This window comes from Zootoca vivipara, chromosome Z2 (genome assembly GCF_965207765.1).
Source record: "Zootoca vivipara chromosome Z2, rZooViv2.hap1.1, whole genome shotgun sequence".
NCBI lineage: Eukaryota > Metazoa > Chordata > Lepidosauria > Squamata > Lacertidae > Zootoca > Zootoca vivipara.
The window spans coordinates 49,946,834-49,969,893 of record NC_142585.1 but is presented as its reverse complement, the minus strand read 5'-3'; the positions used below and the strand labels follow the sequence as shown (position 1 = coordinate 49,969,893).

Below are 23,060 nucleotides of genomic sequence, written 5' to 3'. Positions count from 1 at the left end.
GCCAAGGAGTGTGGCGGAGTCTCCTTCTTTGGAGGTCTTTAAGCAGAGGCTTGACAGCCATCTGTCAGGAATGCTTTGATGGTGTTTCCTGCTTGGCAGGGGGTTGGACTGGATGGCCCTTATGGTCTCTTCCAACTCTATGATTCTATGATTAGGAAGAACTTCCTGACAGTAAGAGCTGTTCGACAGTGGGATTTGCTGCCAAGGAGTGTGGTGGAGTCTCCTTCTTTGGAGGTCTTTAAGCAGAGGCTTGCCAGGCATATGTCAAGAATGCTTGGATGGGGTTTCCTGCTCGGCAGGGGGTTGGACTGGATGGCCCTCGTGGTCTCTTCCAACTCTATGATTCTATGATTAGGAAGAACTTCCTGACAGTCAGAGCTGTTCGGCAGTGGAATTTGCTGCCAAGGAGTGTGGTGAAGTCTCCTTCTTTGGAGGTCTTTAAGCAGAGGCTTGACAGCCATCTGTCAGGAATGCTTTGATGGTGTTTCCTGCTTGGCAGGGGGTTGGACTGGATGGCCCTTATGGTCTCTTCCAACTCTATGATTCTATGATTAGGAAGAACTTCCTGACAGTAAGAGCTGTTCGACAGTGGGATTTGCTGCCAAGGAGTGTGGTGGAGTCTCCTTCTTTGGAGGTCTTTAAGCAGAGGCTTGCCAGGCATATGTCAAGAATGCTTGGATGGGGTTTCCTGCTCGGCAGGGGGTTGGACTGGATGGCCCTCGTGGTCTCTTCCAACTCTATGATTCTATGATTAGGAAGAACTTCCTGACAGTCAGAGCTGTTCGGCAGTGGAATTTGCTGCCAAGGAGTGTGGTGAAGTCTCCTTCTTTGGAGGTCTTTAAGCAGAGGCTTGACAGCCATCTGTCAGGAATGCTTTGATGGTGTTTCCTGCTTGGCAGGGGGTTGGACTGGATGGCCCTTATGGTCTCTTCCAACTCTATGATTCTATGATTAGGAAGAACTTCCTGACAGTAAGAGCTGTTCGACAGTGGGATTTGCTGCCAAGGAGTGTGGTGGAGTCTCCTTCTTTGGAGGTCTTTAAGCAGAGGCTTGCCAGGCATATGTCAAGAATGCTTGGATGGGGTTTCCTGCTCGGCAGGGGGTTGGACTGGATGGCCCTCGTGGTCTCTTCCAACTCTATGATTCTATGATTAGGAAGAACTTCCTGACAGTCAGAGCTGTTCGGCAGTGGAATTTGCTGCCAAGGAGTGTGGTGAAGTCTCCTTCTTTGGAGGTCTTTAAGCAGAGGCTTGACAGCCATCTGTCAGGAATGCTTTGATGGTGTTTCCTGCTTGGCAGGGGGTTGGACTGGATGGCCCTTGGGGTCTCTTCCAACTCTAGGATTCTATGATTCTATGATTCTACCCTGGCCTTTGAAATTTGAGGAGTGCCTATTTTTAGAAGCTACCTTATTTGGGTGACTGGGAGCTGTTTTAAACGGTTTCTAATATTGTGTTTTAGTGTTATAACCCAGCCTGGGACCTTAAGGTGAAGGGCAGTTTAATAATAGCAATAATAATCATAATAATAATAATAATAATAATAATAATAATAGCAGGAAAGCTATAATCAAGCCAGCAGCAGAAGCTTAAATGGAAAGCCTGGACTTTGAAGTCATCTTATTTTACTTGTTATTTTGTATTATATTTACTGTTTTTCATTAGGTTTTTATAATTTTGGATTATGCGGAATGCTTTATCGGAGTGGATGTAGCAACCGAGTAATTTCGTTGTTCCCGCAAGGGGACAATGACAATAAAGATATCTTATATCTTATATCTTATGACTCTGCCCTCAACACAGCCTCCCGATTCTACTCAAAGTTTCTCCCAAAGAAAGTGAGGCTGCAGTTTTTGACCTTGGGATAAGAGGACCTCCGGCATCACCCTTGCAACTCCATCCCAGTGCTGTAATAATAATAATAATAATAATAATAATAATAATAATACATTTTTATTTATACCCCGCCCTCCCCAGTCAAAAACCGGGCTCAGGGCGGCTCACAACTAACAGAATTACAATAAAACATAAAAACAACTAATTAAGAGACAGATTAAAATACAGTCTTAAAATTTAAAGGGCAGCCTCATTTCAAGTAGTCCATGAATCCAAGCCATGAGGGAGGAAAAACACAGGGGTCAGGCTGAGTCATAGAATCGTAGAGTTGGAAGAGACCCCAAGGGTCATCCAGTCCAACCCCCCGCCAAGCAGGAAACACCATCCAAGCATTCTAGACATATGCCTGTCAAGCCTCTGCTTAAAGACCTCCAAAGAAGGAGGCTCCACCACACTCCTTGGCAGCAAATCCCACTGCCGAACAGCTCTTACTGTCAGGAAGTTCTTCCTAATCATAGAATCGTAGAGTTGGAAGAGACCCCAAGGGTCATCCAGTCCAACCCCCTGCCAAGCAGGAAACACCATCCAAGCATTCTAGACATATGCCTGTCAAGCCTCTGCTTAAAGACCTCCAAAGAAGGAGGCTCCACCACACTCCTTGGCAGCAAATTCCACTGCCGAACAGCTCTGACTGTCAGGAAGGTCTTCCTAATGTTGAGGTGGAATCTTCTTTCTTGAAGCTTGAATCCATTGCTCCGTGTCCGCTTCTCTGGAGCAGCAGAAAACAACCTTTCTCCCTCCTCCATATGACATCCTTTGATATATTTGAACATGGCAGATATCTTTCTTAAATTGTTTTTTAATACTATTAAATACCACATTCCACCACACTCCTTGGTAGCAAATTCCACTGCCGAACAGCTCCTACTGTCAGGAAGTTTAAAAGTTTGCAAGAAAGAGGAGGAGGAGGAGGAGGAGGAGGAGGAGGAGGAGGAGGAGGAGGAGGAGAGGGCATGGAATATTAGGCCGATTCCTTAATAAAGGAGGATCTGTTGCTAAGTGCTTTTAAATGCAATGGAAATGGACTGTCCTCGGCATAGCAAAGCCTCTGCTTAAAGACCTCTGCTTAAAGACCTCCAAAGAAGGAGACTCCACCACACTCCTTGGCAGCAAATCCCACTGCCGAACAGCTCTTACTGTCAGGAAGGTCTTCCTCATGTTGAGGTGGAATCTCATTTCAAGTAGTCCATAAATCCAAGCCACGAGGGAGGAAAACACAGGGGTCACAGGTAAGAAGAGAGGGACCCTCATACCGTGGCAGCGAGGGGGTACGAGACATTTACGAGATTGTTTCCGACATTATCGGTCAACCACTGGACCCAAACTTTGCTTTGGCCCTTCTGCCGCTAGAGCAGGCCTCCCCAAACTGCGGCCCTCCAGATGTTTTGGCCTACAACTCCCATGATCCCTAGCTAAGAGGACCAGTGGTTGGTGAAGATGGGAACTGTCGTCCAAAACATCTGGAGGGCCGAAGTTTGGGGAGGCCTGCCCTAGAGGGTGGCCTGGACCATTCCCCAGAACCAACCACACGCAGGCATGTCCAAGCTGCGGCCCTCCAGATGTTTTGGACTACAATTCCCATCTTCCCCGACCACTGGTCCTGCTAGCTAGGGATCATGGGAGTTGTAGGCCAAAACATCTGGAGGGCCGCAGTTTGGGGATGCCTCAACTACAGTATTCAGAGATCACACAGCCTGCCCTGGAAAGACCCCCAAAAGGCCATCTCTGATGGGATGGCAAGGGGAGAGTTCGAAATCTGGCTCTTTCTGAGCACCTGTCACGACACAGGAGAGTTAAGAGGCCGGACCAAGCACAATCCTTTTGAAAAGTTATAGTTCCCCTAATACAGTGATGGGCCAACTTTTGAGCTTGGTGTGCCAAAATTCGCCCAGAAACCGAGCATAACTCGGGCGGTGTGTCACTTCGAGAGAGAAAAAAAAACCATAATTTCACAATATTTATCGTTTAAATCACAAAAATGTATAATTGTAATATATAACTGTGTTTAATAAACCCAAACCTAATTACAGTGGTGCCTCCCTTAACGAACGCCCTGCTTAACGAAATTTCCGCTGAACGAAAGGATTTCCCGAGCGGAGGTCGCCTCGCTAGACGAATGCGTTTTACGAAAAATCCGTCTAGCGAATCGCGGTTTCCCATAGGAATGCATTGAAATTCAATTAATGCCTTCCTATGGGCAAAAAAAAATTCAATGCGTTCCTATGGGATTCGCTAGACGAAATTTTCCGCTGTAAGAAAAGACCCGTGGAACGAATTAATTTCGTCTAGCGAGGCACCACTGTAGTTTAAATAACAAAAATGTATAATTGTAATATATAACTGTATTTAATAAACCAAAACCTAATTATTTAACCAAACCAAACAAAAAAAAAAACCCTTATTTATCACAAAGAGCCCAGAGTTGTTGAGCTTTTTGGGGGGGGATGCCCCAAAGCTGTTGCGTTTTTTGGGGGGGGCGGAAGAGAACAGAAATAAATGACGAATAATACCTTCGCTGGAACTAACACGCAGCACCGACAGTCTGCCAAAGCGGCAGAAAAACCAGCACAGAACGGGTTAAAACAGCGTTTCTCAACCGGCTTGTGTGCCGCGACGGGCGGCAAGGCAAAGGGCGCTTTGCATTGCTGACGGACTTCCGGCGAGGCAAGATGGCGCGCGGCACGGCATCGCGAAGCTCCTGAGAGCGACCAGCGTGCCCGTGCCGCCAGCCTAGTCTCCGGACCGCCGGAACCGCCGCCGCCGGTACGCGGGCGCCAAGTGAGCCCGGCGGATCTACCGGGGAGCCGCAGGAGGCCCCCCCCCCCGTGACCCCACCGGAGCGACACCGAAAGCGCCCGGCTGGAGGATCGACGGACCCCTGGGCTCCGCGGCAGCCATGTGGGCGTCGGAATCACCCGGCGGATCAAGCGGGGAGCTGCTAAAGCCCCCCAGCGAGCCCGCCTGCGGCCGGGAAGAGCTCCGAAGCCCAGGACCTCCCACCACGCGACGGCTCTGCCTCGCCGCCGCAGCCGTCGCCACCCCAGCCGCCCCAGGAGAAGAGGAAAAGGAGGGAGGCCCCCCCCAGGTGAGGGAAAAAGGGAAAGATAGGGAGGAGAGGGCCCCTCGCCACCCCCCAACCCAGGTGAGAGCGCCTGGTGGGTCCGCCTGGCTACCGCGCAGCAGTTCTTCGTCTCCCCTGCAAACTAAACTAAATATAGGGCGGCACAGAGTTGGTGTGCCGCGGGATTTTTTTTTCATAGAACAAGTGTGCCGTGGCCCAAAAAAGGATGAGAAACACTGGGTTAAAAAACGAACGCTGTTTCACCCAGTCAGAGTCTGCCAAAGCGCCCCCAAAAAAAACCCAGCACAGAAAGGGTTAAAAAACCAATCTCTGGCTACCAGCAACAACAATAAAAAACCAGCACAGAAAGGGTTAAAAAAACCAATCCCTGGCTACCAGCAACAACAATAAAAAACCAGCACAGAAAGGGTTAAAAAAACCAATCTCTGGCTACCAGCAACAACAATAAAAAACCAGCGCAGAAAGGGTTAAAAAAACCAATCTCTGGCTACCAGCAACAACAATAAAAACCAGCACAGAAAGGGTTAAAAAAACCAATCTCTGGCTACCAGCAACAACAATAAAAAACCAGCACAGAAAGGGTTAAAAAAACCAATCTCTGGCTACCAGCAACAACAATAAAAAACCAGCACAGAAAGGGTTAAAAAAACCAATCTCTGGCTACCAGCAACAACAATAAAAACCAGCACAGAAAGGGTTAAAAAAACCAATCTCTGGCTACCAGCAACAACAATAAAAAACCAGCACAGAAAGGGTTAAAAAAACCAATCTCTGGCTACCAGCAACAACAATAAAAAACCAGCACAGAAAGGGTTAAAAAAACCAATCTCTGGCTACCAGCAACAACAATAAAAAACCAGCGCAGAAAGGGTTAAAAAAACCAATCTCTGGCTACCAGCAACAACAATAAAAAACCAGCACAGAAAGGGTTAAGAAAACCAATCTCTGGCTACCAGCAACAACAATAAAAACCCAGCACAGAAAGGGTTAAAAAAACCAATCTCTGGCTACCAGCAACAACAATAAAAAACCAGCACAGAAAGGGTTAAAAAACCCAATCTCTGGCTACCAGCAACAACAACAACAAAGGATCGGAGGAGGAGGAGGAGGAGGAGCGGGAGAACAAATGGGGGGGGGACAACAACAACAGCGTGCCAGCACTGAGGGTTCTGCGTGTCACATCCGACACGCGTGTCATAGGTTCGCCATCGCTGCCCTAATACCTGCTTATGTAACACAGAAGTGATGCTCATGCGGGGCCTCCAGCCACACGCATGGGGAGAGGCTGCGCCACGGAGCGCCGCAGCCTTGTGCGACGCGTTCAACGATTCACTCGTTTGACAGTGTCCCCGTTCAGTCTCCCTTCTTATACGGGACTGCTGCGTGCCTACGGTCGGTGCCGTTTCATTACCCAAAAAAGGAAAGAAAAGGGACTTCTCCGTCTCTTTTGCTCACGCGTTTTGCTCTCTGTAATCTGGACGTTGCCGCAAACCCGCTTTCAGCGTACGGACATTGACAGACTCCTTCTCCAACAGGAGTCCACATTTATTCATCTCTTCCACACTTTACATCCAGGGGGCTTGAACGATAGTCTAGACCAGGGGTCCCCAGACTTACCGGCGTTTGGGCCGCTTCCCACCGCGCCAATCGCGCGGCGGGCCGGAGGGCGGGGGAGCGCGCGCCCGTGTGCACGCGCACGGGCGCTTACTGGCACGGCGGCGCGCTTCCAGGGTGGGGGAAGTGCCGGAAACCCGTTGTGCGCATGCGCGTGGGCCTCCCCCGACCCGGAAGTGCGCCAGAAACGACTTCTTCCGGGTCGGGAGAGGCCCATACGCATGCGCACAAAGGATTTCCGGCGCTTTTTTCACCCAAAGGATTTTTTCACACAAAGGATTTCCGGCGCTGCGCGCCGTAAGAGCGGGCGGCGGGCGGCGGGGGTGGTCGCGGGCCGGATTGGCAGGCTAATTGGGCCGCATCCGGCCCCCCGGGCCGTAGTCTGGGGACCCCCTGGTCTAGACTTCACACCATTCCTCTAATCGAATTTGTACTTCGTAACAACATTGAACCTAGTTATGTCCATATGCCTTTAAATTATCTCAAGACTTTTGGTGCGCCTAAATGCAACGCTGTCTCTTTAATTTTGCTGCAACCTCGTTTTCACTATCATTTAAGTGCTGCAAACAATGTGAGTTAGCAAAGCAAACATACTTGGTACACTTAAGACCTGAGAAACCTCGGTAAGCGACCTTTGTTTTTACAAGTATTATAACTCCGTTTGTAGAAAACTACAAGTATTCCTGCAACAAGGTTTATTATATTTTGTAAGAGGATTTCTTATTTAAGTTTAGACAAGCCTTTTGTACGCCACAAGCAGTTTAAATCCTTATTTGGAAAGCAGACTATAAGGTTGAAGTTAGGTTGGTCACTCAAAGATATATCAGTAATGTTTATTTGAATACAGTCTCTGTCCTTTTTAATCGTTAAAACCTTATATCTAAAGCATAGCTGCCAAGTTTCCCCTTTTCTCACGAGGAAGCCTATTCAGCATAAGGGAAAATCCCTTTAAAAAAGGGAGAACTTGGCAGCTATGATCTAAAGAGTTAAATATTTTCTCATTACAAAGATTTATGTTAACTTTTACATTCCGGCTGATGGCGAATCATCGAAACAGGGCCTTGTCCTGATGTTGATATTTACTGGAAGTTATCCTGAATAAAACTTTGTGAAGATTTTTCGAAATTATCCTTTCTGGCCCGAGTTCTTGTAATTTTTCGTTTAATGTTGGGCCTCCAGCCACACATTGCCTATTCAGCATAAGGGAAAATCCCTTTAAAAAGGGGATAACTTGGCAGCTATGACATTGAGGAGCTTAGAATCTACAGAAGTCCAATTAGTAGCTCCCACCCAACGAGTTTTACGTGTATAATTAAGACCCATTTATTTCAATGGGTCTACTCTGATCGGAACTTGGTTGGTGACGACTTTTCCTTTTCATAGAATCATAGAATCGTAGAGTTGGAAGAGACCCCAAGGGCCATCCAGTCCAACCCCCTGCCAAGCAGGAAACACCGTCAAAGCATTCCTGACAGATGGCTGTCAAGCCTCTGCTTAAAGACCTCCAAAGAAGGAGACTCCACCACAATTCCTTGGCAGCAAATCCCACTGCCGAACAGCTCTTACTGTCAGGAAGTTCTTCCTAATGTTGAGGTGGAATTTTCTTTCTTGTAGTTTGAATCCGTTGCTCCGTGTCCGCTTCTCTGGAGCAGCAGAAAACAACCTTTCTCCCTCCTCTATATGACATCCTTTTATATATTTGAACATGGTTATCATATCACCCCTTAACCTTCTCTTCTCCAGGCTAAACATACCCAGCTCCCTAAGCCGTTCCTCATAAGGCATCGTTTCCAGGCATTTGACCATTTTGGTTGCCCTCTTCTGGACACGTTCAATTATCCTTTCTGGCCCGAGTTCTTGTAATTTTTCGTTTAATGTTGGGCCTCCAGCCACACATAGAATCATGGAATCCTAGAGTTGGAAGAGACCCCAAGGGCCATCCAGTCCAACCCCCTGCCAAGCAGGAAACACCGTCAAAGCATTCCTGACAGATGGCTGTCAAGCCTCTGCTTAAAGACCTCCAAAGAAGGAGACTCCACCACAATTCCTTGGCAGCAAATCCCACTGCCGAACAGCTCTGACTGTCAGGAAGTTCTTCCTAATGTTGAGGTGGAATTTTCTTTCTTGTAGTTTGAATCCGTTGCTCCGTGTCCGCTTCTCTGGAGCAGCAGAAAACAACCTTTCTCCCTCCTCTATATGACATCCTTTCATATATTTGAACATGGTTATCATATCACCCCTTAACCTTCTCTTCTCCAGGCTAAACATACCCAGCTCCCTAAGCCGTTCCTCATAAGGCATCGTTCCTCATAAGGCACACACATGGGGAGAGGCTGCGCCACGGAGCGCCGAAGCCCTGGCGAGGCGTTCAACGATTCACTCGTTTGACAGTGTCCCCGTTCAGTCTCCCTTCTTATACGGGACTGCCGCGTGCCTACGGTCGGCGCCGTTTTATTACCCAAAAAAAAAAGAAAAGGGGGAAAAGGGGACTTCTCCGTCTCTTTTGCTCGCGCGCAAACACACTGCCGAGGACTCACTCGTCGCGGGTGTAGCACGGGTAGGGAAACATCTGCACATAGTTTCCGGGTTCCACCACATCGCGGCCCACGAAGGTGTTGATGATGGCTCGCTCCATCATATCTAGCGAGGGAGAGAGAGAGAGAGAGAGAGAGAAAGACACCCCCCCGTCACCCACTTTGCTCGTGGCACCTCTCGGCTGTCACCGGCAACCAGGGGGATTCGGGGAGGGAGACCCGAGGGCTCTGCTCTGCTCTCGACCACCATTGTGGCCACTTGGCCAGGGGGCAGGAGCTGCCCGGTCGGCATGGGCGTACCCAGCATGGGGCAGGCGGGGGCAGCTGCCCCCCCTAGAAGGCCAAACCACGGGCCCGACTAGGGAAGCCTCCGGAAAGCGGCCCGAAGCCGCTGAACAGCTGAGAGGTGCGCCTGGGTCGGCCTCCGCCGCGCCTCTCAGCGGGCGTAGCGGCGCCCCGCGCCACCGGACCCGGGCCTAGAGACGGCCCTGCTTCAGAGCAGGGGGATTAGGTCGGAGAGAGTTGAGGGGGTTCACTGTAGCCCCGCCCACACCCCCACTTTGTGGCCCCGCCCCTCCCGTGCCTTGGCCCCGCCCCTGAACGACCATGGCTTGCCCCCCCCTAGTTTTGATGCTGGGTACGCCCCTGTCCCTCCTGTTGATTTATAGCAGGGGTGTCAAACTCAAATTCATCGGGGGCCGCATCAGCAGTTTGGTCACCCTCAAAGGGCCGGTTGTATCTGTAGGACTGTGTCCACTCTTTATTATCATAAATTATTGTCACTGCATTCAATTATTACTTTTTTTTTGTAATACAGTGGTACCTCGGTTTATGAACACAATTGGTTTCGGAAGTCTGTTCATAAACTGAAGCGTTCATAAACTGAAGCGAACTTTCCCATTGAAAGTAATGGAAAGTGAATTAATCCGTTCCAGACAGTCCGCGGAGTAAGCGTTCATAAACTGAAGCGGACTTTCCCATTGAAAGTAATGGGAAGTGGATTAATCCGTTCCAGATGGGTCCATGGAGTATTTAAACTGAAGCGTTCATAAACTGAAGCGAACTTTCCCATTGAAAGTAATGGAAAGTGAATTAATCCGTTCCAGATGGGTCCGCGGCGTTCATAAACCGAAAATTCATAAACCGAGGTGTTCATAAACCGAGGTTCCACTGTAATGTAAGTAATAACTAACTCTGAAAGCAGAAACATAGTCGGAATAATGGCAAGGAGATATTCAAATGTACAATTATTGTACAATTTATTGAAAAATGATTTTGGGTAACAGACAGTAATTTTTTTAAAAAAAAAACATACAAATCGCGGCCTTCTCCTGGGCGCCCAGACGAAGCGGCGGCCATGAGAGGGGCCAATCGCCCCCCCACGCCCCGCCGCCGCCGAAAAAGGCCGAATGCTCAAGCGCCCGTTTATTAAACGGGCTAAATGACACTAGTGCACTCAATATAAAAAGAAGTGCATGTAAAGTGGAGGTTTCCTGTGTAGAACGGCCGGCGCCGCTAGAGGGCAGACGGTCTCTGGCTCGTAGGCCGCCGCGCATGTGTCAAAAAAAAGAAGTGAGAATAAAAGGTGAAGGCCGGCGGCCGGCGGCGGCTACACGGGCCACATGACGAGGCCTGGCGGGCCGGATCCGGCCCGCGGGCCTTGTGTTTGACCCCCGTGATTTATAGTCAGCAGCGGAGGTCCTGTTGGTGGTCCTGCCACTGGGCATTTTCAGGTTGCCGGCGATGCGCGGCAGGGCCTTCTTGGTGGCGGCTCCTTGCTTCTGAAATGCCCTCCCAAGTGACCCTCATTATTCAGGAAAAACCTAAAAAAATCTGCGTCGAGTCGGGCATTTGATGTCTAAAAGGTTTGCTCCCGGCAATCCTGAAATGATGAGCTGTGGGGAGGGGGAAGAATAACCATCTTGAACTCCCTACGAGAAAATTGTGGGATATAAAGTTTCTTCGCCCCTTCTAGTTTCCACAGACCAATCAGCTCTCATCATTTCCATTTCCCCCATGCCTCGCGGGACAGGATCATCCCGGAATCCTTTAGCACAAGACGGCAGCAGCCAATAGTGTCTCTTTTTTCGGAAAATCGAGCGGACTTCAAGTAGCTACTTTTAAAAGATTAAAAGTAGTTTGTTGCTAATTCACGGAGGCAGGGAGACCAAATCGTCCTCTCACAAGTCCGAGAAAAACGCACAGGGTAAGATACGGGACGGCGGGGGTCGGGTGGGGCGGATCAGGAACCCGGATCTTTTAAGAACTCGGCAGCGCTGACCCGCCGGAAAGCAATACAGTGGAACCTCGGTTGATGAATTTTCGGTTTAGGAACGCCGCAGACCCATTTGGAACGGATTAATTCATTTTCCATTACTTTCAATGGGAAAGTTCGCTTCCGTTTATGAACGCTTCAGTTTATGAACAGACTTCCGGAACCAATTGCACCCATGCTTCAGTTTATGGACGCTTCAGTTTAAGTACTCCGCGGACCCGTCTGGAACGGATTAATCCACTTTCCATTACTTTCAATGGGAAAGTTTGCTTCAGTTTATGAACGCTTACTCCGCGGACCGTCTGGAACGGATTAATCCACTTTCCATTACTTTCAATGGGAAAGTTCGCTTCAGTTTATGAACGCTTCAGTTTATGAACAGACTTCCGGAACCAATTACACCCATGATTCAGTTTATGAACGCTTCAGTTTAAGTACTCTGCGGACCTGTCTGGAACGGATTAATCCACTTTCCATTACTTTCAATGGGAAAGTTCGCTTCAGTTTATGAACGCTTCAGTTTATGAACAGGCTTCCGGAACCAATTGCACCCATGCTTCGGGTTAAGTACGCTTCAGGTTGAGTACTCCGCGGACCCGTCTGGAACGGATTAATCCACTTTCCATTACTTTCCATGGGAAAGTTCGCTTCAGTTTATGAACGCTTACTCCGCGGACCGTCTGGAACGGATTAATCCACTTTCCATTACTTTCAATGGGAAAGTTCGCTTCAGTTTATGAACGCTTACTCCGCGAACCGTCTGGAACGGATTAATTCACTTTCCATTACTTTCAATGGGAAAGTTCGCTTCAGTTTATGAACGCTTCAGTTTATGAACAGACTTCCGGAACCAATTACACCCATGCTTCAGTTTATGAACGCTTCAGTTTAAGTACTCCGCGGACCCGTCTGGAACGGATTAATCCACTTTCCATTACTTTCAATGGGAAAGTTCGCTTCAGTTTAGGAACGCTTCAGTTTATGAACAGACTTCCGGAACCAATTGTGTTCATAAACCGAGGTACCACTGTATTTGGCAAGTGTTTCTTACAATCATAATTATAATTAAGTGTTTCTTACAGTCATAATTATAATTATAATTACAGTCATAATTATAATTATAATTATAATATAGGGGCGGCACTTTTTAAATGGTGGTGTGCCTCGTGATTTTTCCCACGGAACAAGTGTGCCGTGGCCCAAAAAAGGTTGAGAAAGACCGGTCTAGCCCAGGCGTCCCCAAACTTGCGGCCCTCCGGATGTTTTGGACTACAAATCCCATCATCCCCCGAGCACTGGTCCTCTTAGCTAGGGATCATGGGAGTTGTAGGCCCAAACATCTGGAGGGCCGCCAGTTTGGGGAGGCCTGATCGAGCAGCTGCCGCCTTGCTTGAGGACCGAGGAGAGGACGGGGCGTATCCGTGGCCCAAGGATGGATGGGAACGAGAACTAGGGGAGGCGGGGAATGAGCTCACCCTGGATCCAGACGAAGCCGTAAAGGAAGTAGAAACGGCCCCCGGTGTTTGGGCCGGGGCGCCAGTACGCACGGCGGATCTCGTTGGTCTTTTCCGTGAAGCTGGAATTTTGCCGGATCTTGTACATGACGTGAGGAGGGAGGGTGCCGTCCTTGTTCGTTTGGAAGATCACACCTTTATTGGGGGGTGGGGGGGGGCAGGACGGGACAGAAAAGAATGCATAATAAGAGCCACAAAAACCTCGTGTTGCAAGCAGAGTTGCATCTCCAGGGCCAGATGAACTACATCCAAGAGTATTAAAAGAACTGGCAGAGGTGATCTCCGAACCACTGGCAATAATCTTTGAGAATTCCTGGAGAACAGGCGAAGTCCCAGCAGACTGGAGGAGGGCAAATGTTGTCCCTATTTTCAAAAAGGGGGAAAGAGAGGACCCAAACAATGACCGCCCGGTCAGCCTGACATCAATACCAGGAAAGATTCTAGAGCAGATCTTTAAGCCAACGGTCCGTGAGCACCTAGAAAGAAACTCTGTGATCATTAAAAGTCAGCATGGGTTTCTGAAAAATAAGTCATGTCAGACTAAGCTGATCTCATTTTTTGACAGAATTACAAGCCTGGCAGATGAAGGGAACGCTGTGGATGTAGCCTATCTTGATTTCAGCCAGGCCTTTGACAAGGTGCCCCATGATATTCTTGTAAAGAAGCTGGTCAAATGCGGGCCAGACAATGCTACCATTCAGTGGATTTGTAACTGGCTGGCTGACCGAACCCAAAGGGTGCTCATCAATGGCTCCTCCTCATCCTGGAGAGTAGTGACTAGTGGGAAGAGCCACAGGGTTCTGTCTTGGGCCCAGTCTTATTCGACATCTTGATCAATGACTTGGATGATGGGCTTGAGGGCATCCTGAGCAAGTTTCCAGATGACACCAAATTGGGGGTGGCTAATACCCCAGAGGACAGGATCACACTTCAGAATGACCTTAACAGATTAGACAACTGGGCCAAAGCAAACAAGATGAATTTGAACAAGGAGAAATGTAAAGTACTACACTTGGGCAAAAAAAATGAAAGGCACAAATACAGGATGGGTGACAACTGGCTTGAGAGCAGTACATGTGAAAAGGATCTAGGAGTCCTGGTAGATCACAAACTTGACATAAGTCAACAGTGTGATGCAGCAGCTCAAAAATCCAATGCAATTCTGGGCTGCATCAATAGGAGTATAGCATCTAGATCTAGGGAAGTAATAGGACCACTGTATTCTGCTCTGGTCAGACCTCACCTGGAGTACTGTGTCCAGTTCTGGGCACCACAGTTCAAGAAGGATCCTGACAAGCTGGAACGTGTCCAGAGGAGGGCAACCAAAATGGTCAAAGGCCTGGAAACGATGCCTTATGAGGAACGGCTTAGGGAGCTGGGTATGTTTAGCCTGGAGAAGAGAAGGTTAAGGGGTGATATGATAGCCATGTTCAAATATATGAAAGGATGTCATATGGAGGAGGGAGAAAGGTTGTTTTCTGCTGCTCCAGAGAAGCGGACACGGAGCAATGGATTCAAGCTACAAGAAAGAAGATTCCACCTCACCATTAGGAAGAACTTCCTGACAGTCAGAGCTGTTCGGCAGTGGGATTTGCTGCCAAGGAGTGTGGTGGAGTCTCCTTCTTTGGAGGTCTTGAAGCAGAGGCTTGACAGGCATATGTCAGGAATGCTTTGATGGTGTTTCCTGCTTGGCAGGGGGGTTGGACTGGATGGTCCTTGTGGTCTCTTCCGACTCTATGATTCTATGATTAGGAAGAACTTCCTGACAGTAAGAGCTGTTCGGCAGTGGGATTTGCTGCCAAGGAGTGTGGTGGAGTCTTCTTCTTTGGAGGTCCTTAAGCAGAGGCTTGACAGGCATATGTCAGGAATGCTTTGATGGTGTTTCCTGCTTGGCAGGGGGTTGGACTGGATGGCCCTTGGGGTCTCTTCCAACTCTATTATTCTATGATTCTAATAGTATAACCACCTAAACATTAGGAAGAACTTCCTGACAGTAAGAGCTGTTCGGCAGTGGAATTTGCTGCCAAGGAGTGGGGTGGAGTCTCCTTCTTTGGAGGTCTTTAAGCAGAGGCTTGACAGCCATCTGTCAGGAATGCTTTGATGGTGTTTCCTGCTTGGCAGGGGGTTGGACTGGATGGCCCTTGGGGTCTCTTCCAACTCTATGATTCTATGATTCTATTATTCTACCCTGGCCTTTGAAATTTGAGGAGTGCCTATTTTTAGAAGCTACCTTATTTGGGTGATTGGGAGCTGCTTTAAACGGTTTCTAATATTGTGTTTTAGTGTTATAACCCACCCTGGGACCTTAAGGTGAAGGGCAGTTTAATAATAGCAATAATAATAATAATAATAATAATAATAATAATAATAATAATAATAGCAGGAAAGCGATAATCAAGCCAGCAGCAGAAGCTTAAATGGAAAGCCTGGACTTTGATGTTGGGAAAGATGGAGGGCACAAGGAGAAGGGGACTCCCTGGAAAAGACCCTGATGTTGGGAAAGATGGGGGGCACAAGGAGAAGGGGACTCCCTGGAAAAGAGCCTGATGTTGGGAAAGATGGGGGGCACAAGGAGAAGGGGACTCCCTGGAAAAGAGCCTGATGTTGGGAAAGATGGGGGGCACAAGGAGAAGGGGACTCCCTGGAAAAGAGCCTGATGTTGGGAAAGATGGAGGGCACAAGGAGAAGGGGACTCCCTGGAAAAGACCCTGATGTTGGGAAAGATGGGGGGCACAAGGAGAAGGGGACTCCCTGGAAAAGACCCTGATGTTGGGAAAGATGGGGGGCACAAGGAGAAGGGGACTCCCTGGAAAAGAGCCTGATGTTGGGAAAGATGGGGGGCACAAGGAGAAGGGGACTCCCTGGAAAAGACCCTGATGTTGGGAAAGATGGGGGGCACAAGGAGAAGGGGACTCCCTGGAAAAGAGCCTGATGTTGGGAAAGATGGAGGGCACAAGGAGAAGGGGACTCCCTGGAAAAGACCCTGATGTTGGGAAAGATGGGGGGCACAAGGAGAAGGGGACTCCCTGGAAAAGACCCTGATGTTGGGAAAGATGGGGGGCACAAGGAGAAGGGGACTCCCTGGAAAAGACCCTGATGTTGGGAAAGATGGAGGGCACAAGGAGAAGGGGACTCCCTGGAAAAGACCCTGACGTTGGGAAAGATGGAGGGCACAAGGAGAAGGGGACTCCCTGGAAAAGACCCTGGTGTTGGGAAAGATGGAGGGCACAAGGAGAAGGGGACTCCCTGGAAAAGACCCTGATGTTGGGAAAGATGGAGGGCACAAGGAGAAGGGGACTCCCTGGAAAAGAGCCTGATGTTGGGAAAGATGGAGGGCACAAGGAGAAGGGGACTCCCTGGAAAAGACCCTGACGTTGGGAAAGATGGGGGGCACTAGGAGAAGGGGACGACAGAGGACGAGATGGTTGGACATTGTTCTCGAAGCTACGAACATGAGTTTGACCAAACTGCGGGAGGCAGTGCAAGACAGGAGTGCCTGGCGTGCTCTGGTCCAGGGGGTCACGAAGAGTCGGACACGACTAAACAACAACGATTTTTGGATAATTAATAAAATCTTATTATTATTTTTTTTAAAAAGGAAGCTTACTGGCAAAAACAGTGACGTTGTCTTGGTAGGCTTGATTGAGGGTGTAGTTGACAATACTCTCCTCATCCGGAAAGCCCTTAAAGATGTCCACGCTGACCTGGTGGTGGGAAAAAGAGAGAGAGAGAGATTTCGTCAGGGGAAGCAGCCCAGAGCTGCAGACGTCTTTTCATCTTAAGCCCTGTTTCTGTCATGGGTTTATTTGGAAGAGACCCCAAGGGCCATCCAGTCCAACCCCCTGCCAAGCAGGAAACACCATCCAAGCATTCTTGACATATGCCTGTCAAGCCTCTGCTTAAAGACCTCCCAAAGAAGGAGACTCCACCACACTCCTTGGCAGCAAATCCCACTGCCAAACAGCTCTCACTGTCAGGAAGTTCTTCCTAATCATAGAATCCTAGAGTTGGAAGAGACCCCAAGGGCCATCCAGTCCAACCCCCTGCCAAGCAGGAAACACCACCAAAGCATTCTTGACATATGCCTGTCGAGCCTCTGCTTAAAGACCTCCCAAAGAAGGAGACTCCACCACACTCCTTGGCAGCGAATCCCACTGCCGAACAGCTCTCACTGTCAGGAAGTTCTTCCTAATCATAGAATCATAGAGTTGGAAGAGACCACAAGGGCCATCCAGTCCAACCCCCTGCCAAGCAGGAAACACCACCAAAGCATTCTTGACATGTGCCTGTCAAGCCTCTGCTTAAAGACCTCCAAAGAAGGAGACTCCACCACACTCCTTGGCAGCAAATCCCACTGCCGAACAGCTCTCACTGTCAGGAAGTTCTTCCTAATCATAGAATCCTAGAGTTGGAAGAGACCCCAAGGACCATCCAGTCCAACTCCCTGCCAAGCAGGAAACACCATCCAAGCATTCCTGACAGATGGCTGTCAAGCCTCTGCTTAAAGACCTCCAAAGAAGGAGACTCCACCACACTCCTTGGCAGCAAATCCCACTGCCGAACAGCTCTTACTGTCAGGAAGTTCTTCCTAATGTTGAGGTGGAATCTTCTCTCTTGTAGTTTGAATCCATTGCTCCGTGTCCGCTTCTCTGGAGCAGCAGAAAACAACCTTTCTCCCTCCTCTATATGACATCCTTTCATATATTTGAACATGGCTATCGTATCACCCCTTAACCTTCTCTTCTCCAGGCTAAACATACCCAGCTCCCTAAGCCGTTCCTCATAAGGCATCGTTTCCAGGCCTTTGACCCTTTTGGTTGCCCTCCTCTGGACATGTTCCAGCTTGTCAGTATCCTTCTTGAACTGTGCTGCCCAGAACTGGACACAGTACTCCAGGTGAGGTCTGAGCAGAGCAGAATACAGTGGTCCTATTACTTCCCTCGATCTAGATGCTATACTCCTCTTGGTGCAGCCCAGAAAGGCATTTATAAGCAGTATACTGTATAAAGTACTTTTGAAAATCTCCTAGTGGCTTCTGTAACATAGGACTTGTTTTCCTAACAAGCATCTTAGGTGTGTGGCTGCTTTGAAGAGTACCTTGTTGTTGTTGTTGTTTAGTCATTTAGTCGTGTCCGACTCTTCGTGACCCCATGGACCAGAGCACGCCAGGCACTCCTGTCTTGCACTGCCTCCCGCAGTTTGGTCAAACTCATGTTCGTAGCTTCGAGAACACTGTCCAACCATCTTGTCCTCTGTCGTCCCCTTCTCCTAGTGCCCTCAATCTTTCCCAACATCAGGGTCTTTTCCAAGGATTCTTCTCTTCTCATGAGGTGGCCAAAGTATTGGAGCCTCAGCTTCACGATCTGTCCTTCCAGGGAGCACTCAGGGCTGATTTCCTTAAGAATGGATAGGTTTGATCTTCTAGCAGTCCATGGGACTCTCAAGAGTCTCCTCCAGCACCATAATTCAAAAGCATCAATTCTTCGACGATCAGCCTTCTTTATGGTCCAGCTCTCACTTCCATACATCACTACTGGGAAAACCATAGCTTTAACTATACGGACCTTTGTCGGCAAAGTGATGTCTCTGCTTTTTAAGATGCTGTCTAGGTTTGTCATTGCTTTTCTCCCAAGAAGCAGGCGTCTTTTAATTTCGTGACTGCTGTCACCATCTGCAGTGATCAAGGAGCCCAAGAAAGTAAAATCTCTCACTGCCTCCATTTCTTCCCCTTCTATTTGCCAGGAGGTGATGGGACCAGTGGCCATGATCTTGGTTTTTTTGATGTTGAGCTTCAGACCATATTTTGCGCTCTCCTCTTTCACCCTCATTAAAAGGTTCTTTAATTCCTCCTCGCTTTCTGCCATCAAGGTTGTGTCATCTGCATATCTGAGGTTGTTGATATTTCTTCCGGCAATCTTAATTCCGGCTTGGGATTCATCTAGTCCAGCCTTTCGCATGATGAATTCTGCATATAAGTTAAATAAGCAGGGGGAGAATATACAACCTTGTCGTACTCCTTTCCCAATTTTGAACCAATCAGTTGTTCCATATCCAGTTCTAACTGTAGCTTCTTGTCCCACATAGAGATTTCTCAGGAGACAGATGAGGTGATCAGGCACTCCCATTTCTTTAAGAACTTGCCATAGTTTGCTGTGGTCGACACAGTCAAAGGCTTTTGCATAGTCAATGAAGCAGAAGTAGACGTTTTTCTGGAACTCTCTAGCTTTCTCCATAATCCAGCGCATGTTTGCTATTTGGTCTCTGGTTCCTCTGCCCTTTCGAAATCCAGCTTGCACTTCTGGGAGTTCTCGGTCCACATACTGCCTAAGCCTGCCTTGTAGAATTTTAAGCATAACCTTGCTAGCGTGTGAAATGAGCGCAATTGTGCGGTAGTTAGAGCATTCTTTGGCACTGCCCTTCTTTGGAATTGGGATGTAGACTGATCTTTTCCAATCCTCTGGCCATTGCTGAGTTTTCCAAACTTGCTGGCATATTGGGTGTAGCACCTTAACAGCATCATCTTTTAAAATTTTAAATAGTTCAGCTGGAATATCATCACTTCCACTGGCCTTGTTATTAGCAATGCTTTCTAAGGCCCATTTGACTTCACTCTCCAAGATGTCTGGCTCAAGGTCAGCAACCACACTACCTGGGGTGTATGAGACCTCCATATCTTTCTGGTATAATTCCTCTGTGTATTCTTGCCACCTCTTCTTGATGTCTTCTGCTTCTGTTAGGTCCTTACCACTTTTGTCCTTGATTATGGTAATCTTTGTACGAAATGTTCCTTTCATATCACCAATTTTCTTGAACAGATCTCTGGTTTTCCCCATTCTATTGTTTTCCTCTATTTCTTTGCATTGCTCATTTAAGAAGACCCTCTTGTCTCTCCTTGCTGTTTTTTGGAAATCTGCATTCAGTTTCCTGTATCTTTCCCTATCTCCCTTGCATTTTGCTTGCCTCCTCTCCTCCGCTATTTGTAAGGCCTCGTTGGACAGCCATTTTGCTTTCTTGCATTTCCTTTTCCTTGGGATGGTTTTCATTGCTGCCTCCTGTATAATGTTACGAGCCTCCATCCATAGTTCTTCAGGCACTCTGTCCACCAAATCTAAATCCTTAAACCTGTTCCTCACTTCCACTGTGTATTCATAAGGGATTTGATTCAGATTGTATCTTACTGGCCCAGTGGTTTTTCCTACTTTCTTCAGTTTAAGCTGGAATTTTGCTATAAGAAGCTGATGATCTGAGTTACAATCAGCTCCAGGTCTTGTTTTTGCTGACTGTATAGAGCTTCTCCATCTTTGGCTGCAGAGAATATAATCAATCTGATTTCGATGCTGCCCATTTGGTGATATCCATGTGTAGAGTCGTCTCTTGTGTTGTTGGAAGAGAGTGTTTGTGATGACCAGCTTGTTCTCTTGACAGAACTCTATTAGCCTTTGCCCTGCTTCATTTTGAACTCCAAGGCCAAACTTGCCAGTTGTTCCTTTTATCTCTTGATTCCCTACTTTAGCATTCCAATCCCCTGTAATGAGAAGAACATCCTTCTTTGGTGTCATTTCTAGAAGTTGTTGTAGGTCTTCATAGAATTGGTCAATTTCACTTTCTTCAGCACCAGTAGTTGGTGCATAAACTTGGATTACTGTGATGTTAAAAGGTCTGCCTTGGATTCGTATCGAGATCATTCTGTCATTTTTGAGATTGCATCCCATTACAGCTTTTGCCACTCTTTTGTTGACTATGAGGGCCACTCCATTTCTGCTACAGGATTCTTGCCCACAGTAGTAGATATGATAGTCACCCGAACTGAATTCGCCCATTCCCTTCCATTTTAGTTCACTGATGCCCAGGATGTCGATATTTATTCTTGTCATCTCATTTTTGACCACATCCAGCTTACCTCTATTCATGGTTCTTACATTCCAGGTTCCTATGCAATATTTTTCTTTACAGCATCGGACTTTCCTTTCGCTTCCAGGCATATCCGCAACTGAGCGTCCTTTCGGCTTTGGCCCAGCCGCTTCATCAGCTCTGAATCTACTTGTACTTATCCTCCGCTCTTCCTCAGTAGCATGTTGGACGCCTTCCGACCTGAGGGGCTCATCTTCCAGCGTCATAACTTTTATATGCCTGTTGTCTTTGTCCATGGAGTTTTCTTGGCAGGGATACTGGAGTGGCTTGCCAGTTCCTTCTCCAGGTGGATCACGTTTAGTCAAAACTCTCCACTATGACCTGTCCATCTTGGGTGGCCCTGCATGGCATAGCTCATAGCTTCTCTGAGTTATTCAAGCCCCTTCGCCACGACAAGGCATTGATCCATGAAGGGGGAAGAGTACCTAGTGCAAGAGAAACTGGGGACCAGGCTACGGGGATCCAGCTTGAGGTACGTGGGATAGCTCATTTGGGACAGCAAGAATCTCAGGGCTGTGGGTTGGAGCCCCACGTTGAGCGAAAGATTCCTGCATTGCAGGGGGTTGGACTAGAGGACTTTTGGGGTACCAGCTTCCGATTCTATGGCTGACTCCCTCAGTCCCCCTCTGCTGCTCTTCCAAATTTCCAGTACCTCTTCAGTTCCAGCCTGTTTGAAAGGCTGGCAGGAATAGTGGATTTTGCAAAGTTGGTAAGGAATGGAACGCAGGCTCCATCGCTTTGATAATTTGATAAGGGTGGGTGGGAGAAACACTCTTCTTTTTTAAAATGGAGAAATAAATGCTCTCTTTCTAGTATTTAATAGTATTAAAAAAACCATTTAAGAAAGATATCTGCCATGTTCAAATATATATAGCCATGTTCAAATATATCAAAGGATGTCATATAGAGGAGGGAGAAAGGTTGTTTTCTGCTGCTCCAGAGAAGCGGACACGGAGCAATGGATTCAAACATCAAGAAAGAAGATTCCACCTCAACATTAGGAAGAACTTCCTGACAGTAGGAGCTGTTCGGCAGTGGAATTTGCTACCAAGGAGTGTGGTGGAGTCTGGTATTTAATAGTATTAAAAAACCATTTAAGAAAGATATCTGCCATGTTCAAATATATATAGCCATGTTCAAATATATCAAAGGATGTCATATAGAGGAGGGAGAAAGGTTGTTTTCTGCTGCTCCAGAGAAGCGGACACGGAGCAATGGATTCAAACTTCAAGAAAGAAGGTTCCACCTCAACATTAGGAAGAATTTCCTGACAGTAGGAGCTGTTCGGCAGTGGGATTTGCTGCCAAGGAGTGTGGTGGAGTCTCCTTCTTTGGAGGTTTTTAAGCAGAGGCTTGACAGCCATCTGTCAAGAATGCTTTGATGGTGTTTCCTGCTCGGCAGGGGGCTGGACTGGATGGCCCTTGTGGTCTCTTCCAACTCTATGATTCTATGATTAGGAAGAACTTCCTGACAGTAAGAGCTGTTCGGCAGTGGTATTTGCTACCAAGGAGTGTGGTGGAGTCTGGTATTTAATAGTATTAAAAAACAATTTAAGAAAGATATCTGCCATGTTCAAATATATATAGCCATGTTCAAATATATCAAAGGATGTCATATAGAGGAGGGAGAAAGGTTGTTTTCTGCTGCTCCAGAGAAGCGGACACGGAGCAATGGATTCAAACTTCAAGAAAGAAGGTTCCACCTCAACATTAGGAAGAACTTCCTGACAGTAAGAGCTGTTCGGCAGTGGGATTTGCTGCCGAGGAGTGTGGTGGAGTCTCCTTCTTTGGAGGTCTTGAAGCAGAGGCTTGACAGGCATATGTCCATATGGCTTGGATGGTGTTTCCTGCTCGGCAGGGGGTTGGACTGGATGGCCCTTGGGGTCTCTTCCAACTATATGACTCTATGATTCTCTATGATTCTATGATTCCACCTAAACATTAGAAAGAACTTTCTGACAGTCAGAGCTGTTCGGCAGTGGGATTTGCTGCCGAGGAGTGTGTCGGCATCTCCTTCTTTGGAGGTCTTGAAGCAGAGGCTCGACAGCCACATGTCAAGAATGCTTTGATGGTGTTTCCTGCTTGGCAGGGGGTTGGACTGGATGGCCCTTGTGGTCTCTTCCAACTCTACGATTCTATCATTCTATGCTAGCCCCACATCCTGTTAGCGTCAAAGCACTTGTAGCTGAGTCCCATTGTGTTAAGTATAATGGTTTAATGGGCACTGAAATGGAAA

The 23,060-nt window shown here is 47.9% G+C and overlaps 1 protein-coding gene across 4 annotated transcripts in view; it reads right to left on the bottom strand.

Moving 5' to 3' along the window:
* Nucleotides 1-23,060, bottom strand: part of ABCA2 (ATP binding cassette subfamily A member 2) — a 234,059-nt gene that overhangs the window by 109,437 nt on the left and 101,562 nt on the right. For all 4 annotated transcript variants that reach the window (XM_088665386.1, XM_088665387.1, XM_088665389.1 and 1 more), the window contains 3 exons: nucleotides 16,522-16,618; nucleotides 12,876-13,049; nucleotides 9,129-9,231 (listed from right to left, as the gene is read on the bottom strand). In XM_088665386.1, the coding sequence (XP_088521512.1) occupies nucleotides 9,129-9,231; nucleotides 12,876-13,049; nucleotides 16,522-16,618 (374 nt within the window). The remainder of the gene's footprint in view (nucleotides 1-9,128; nucleotides 9,232-12,875; nucleotides 13,050-16,521; nucleotides 16,619-23,060) is intronic.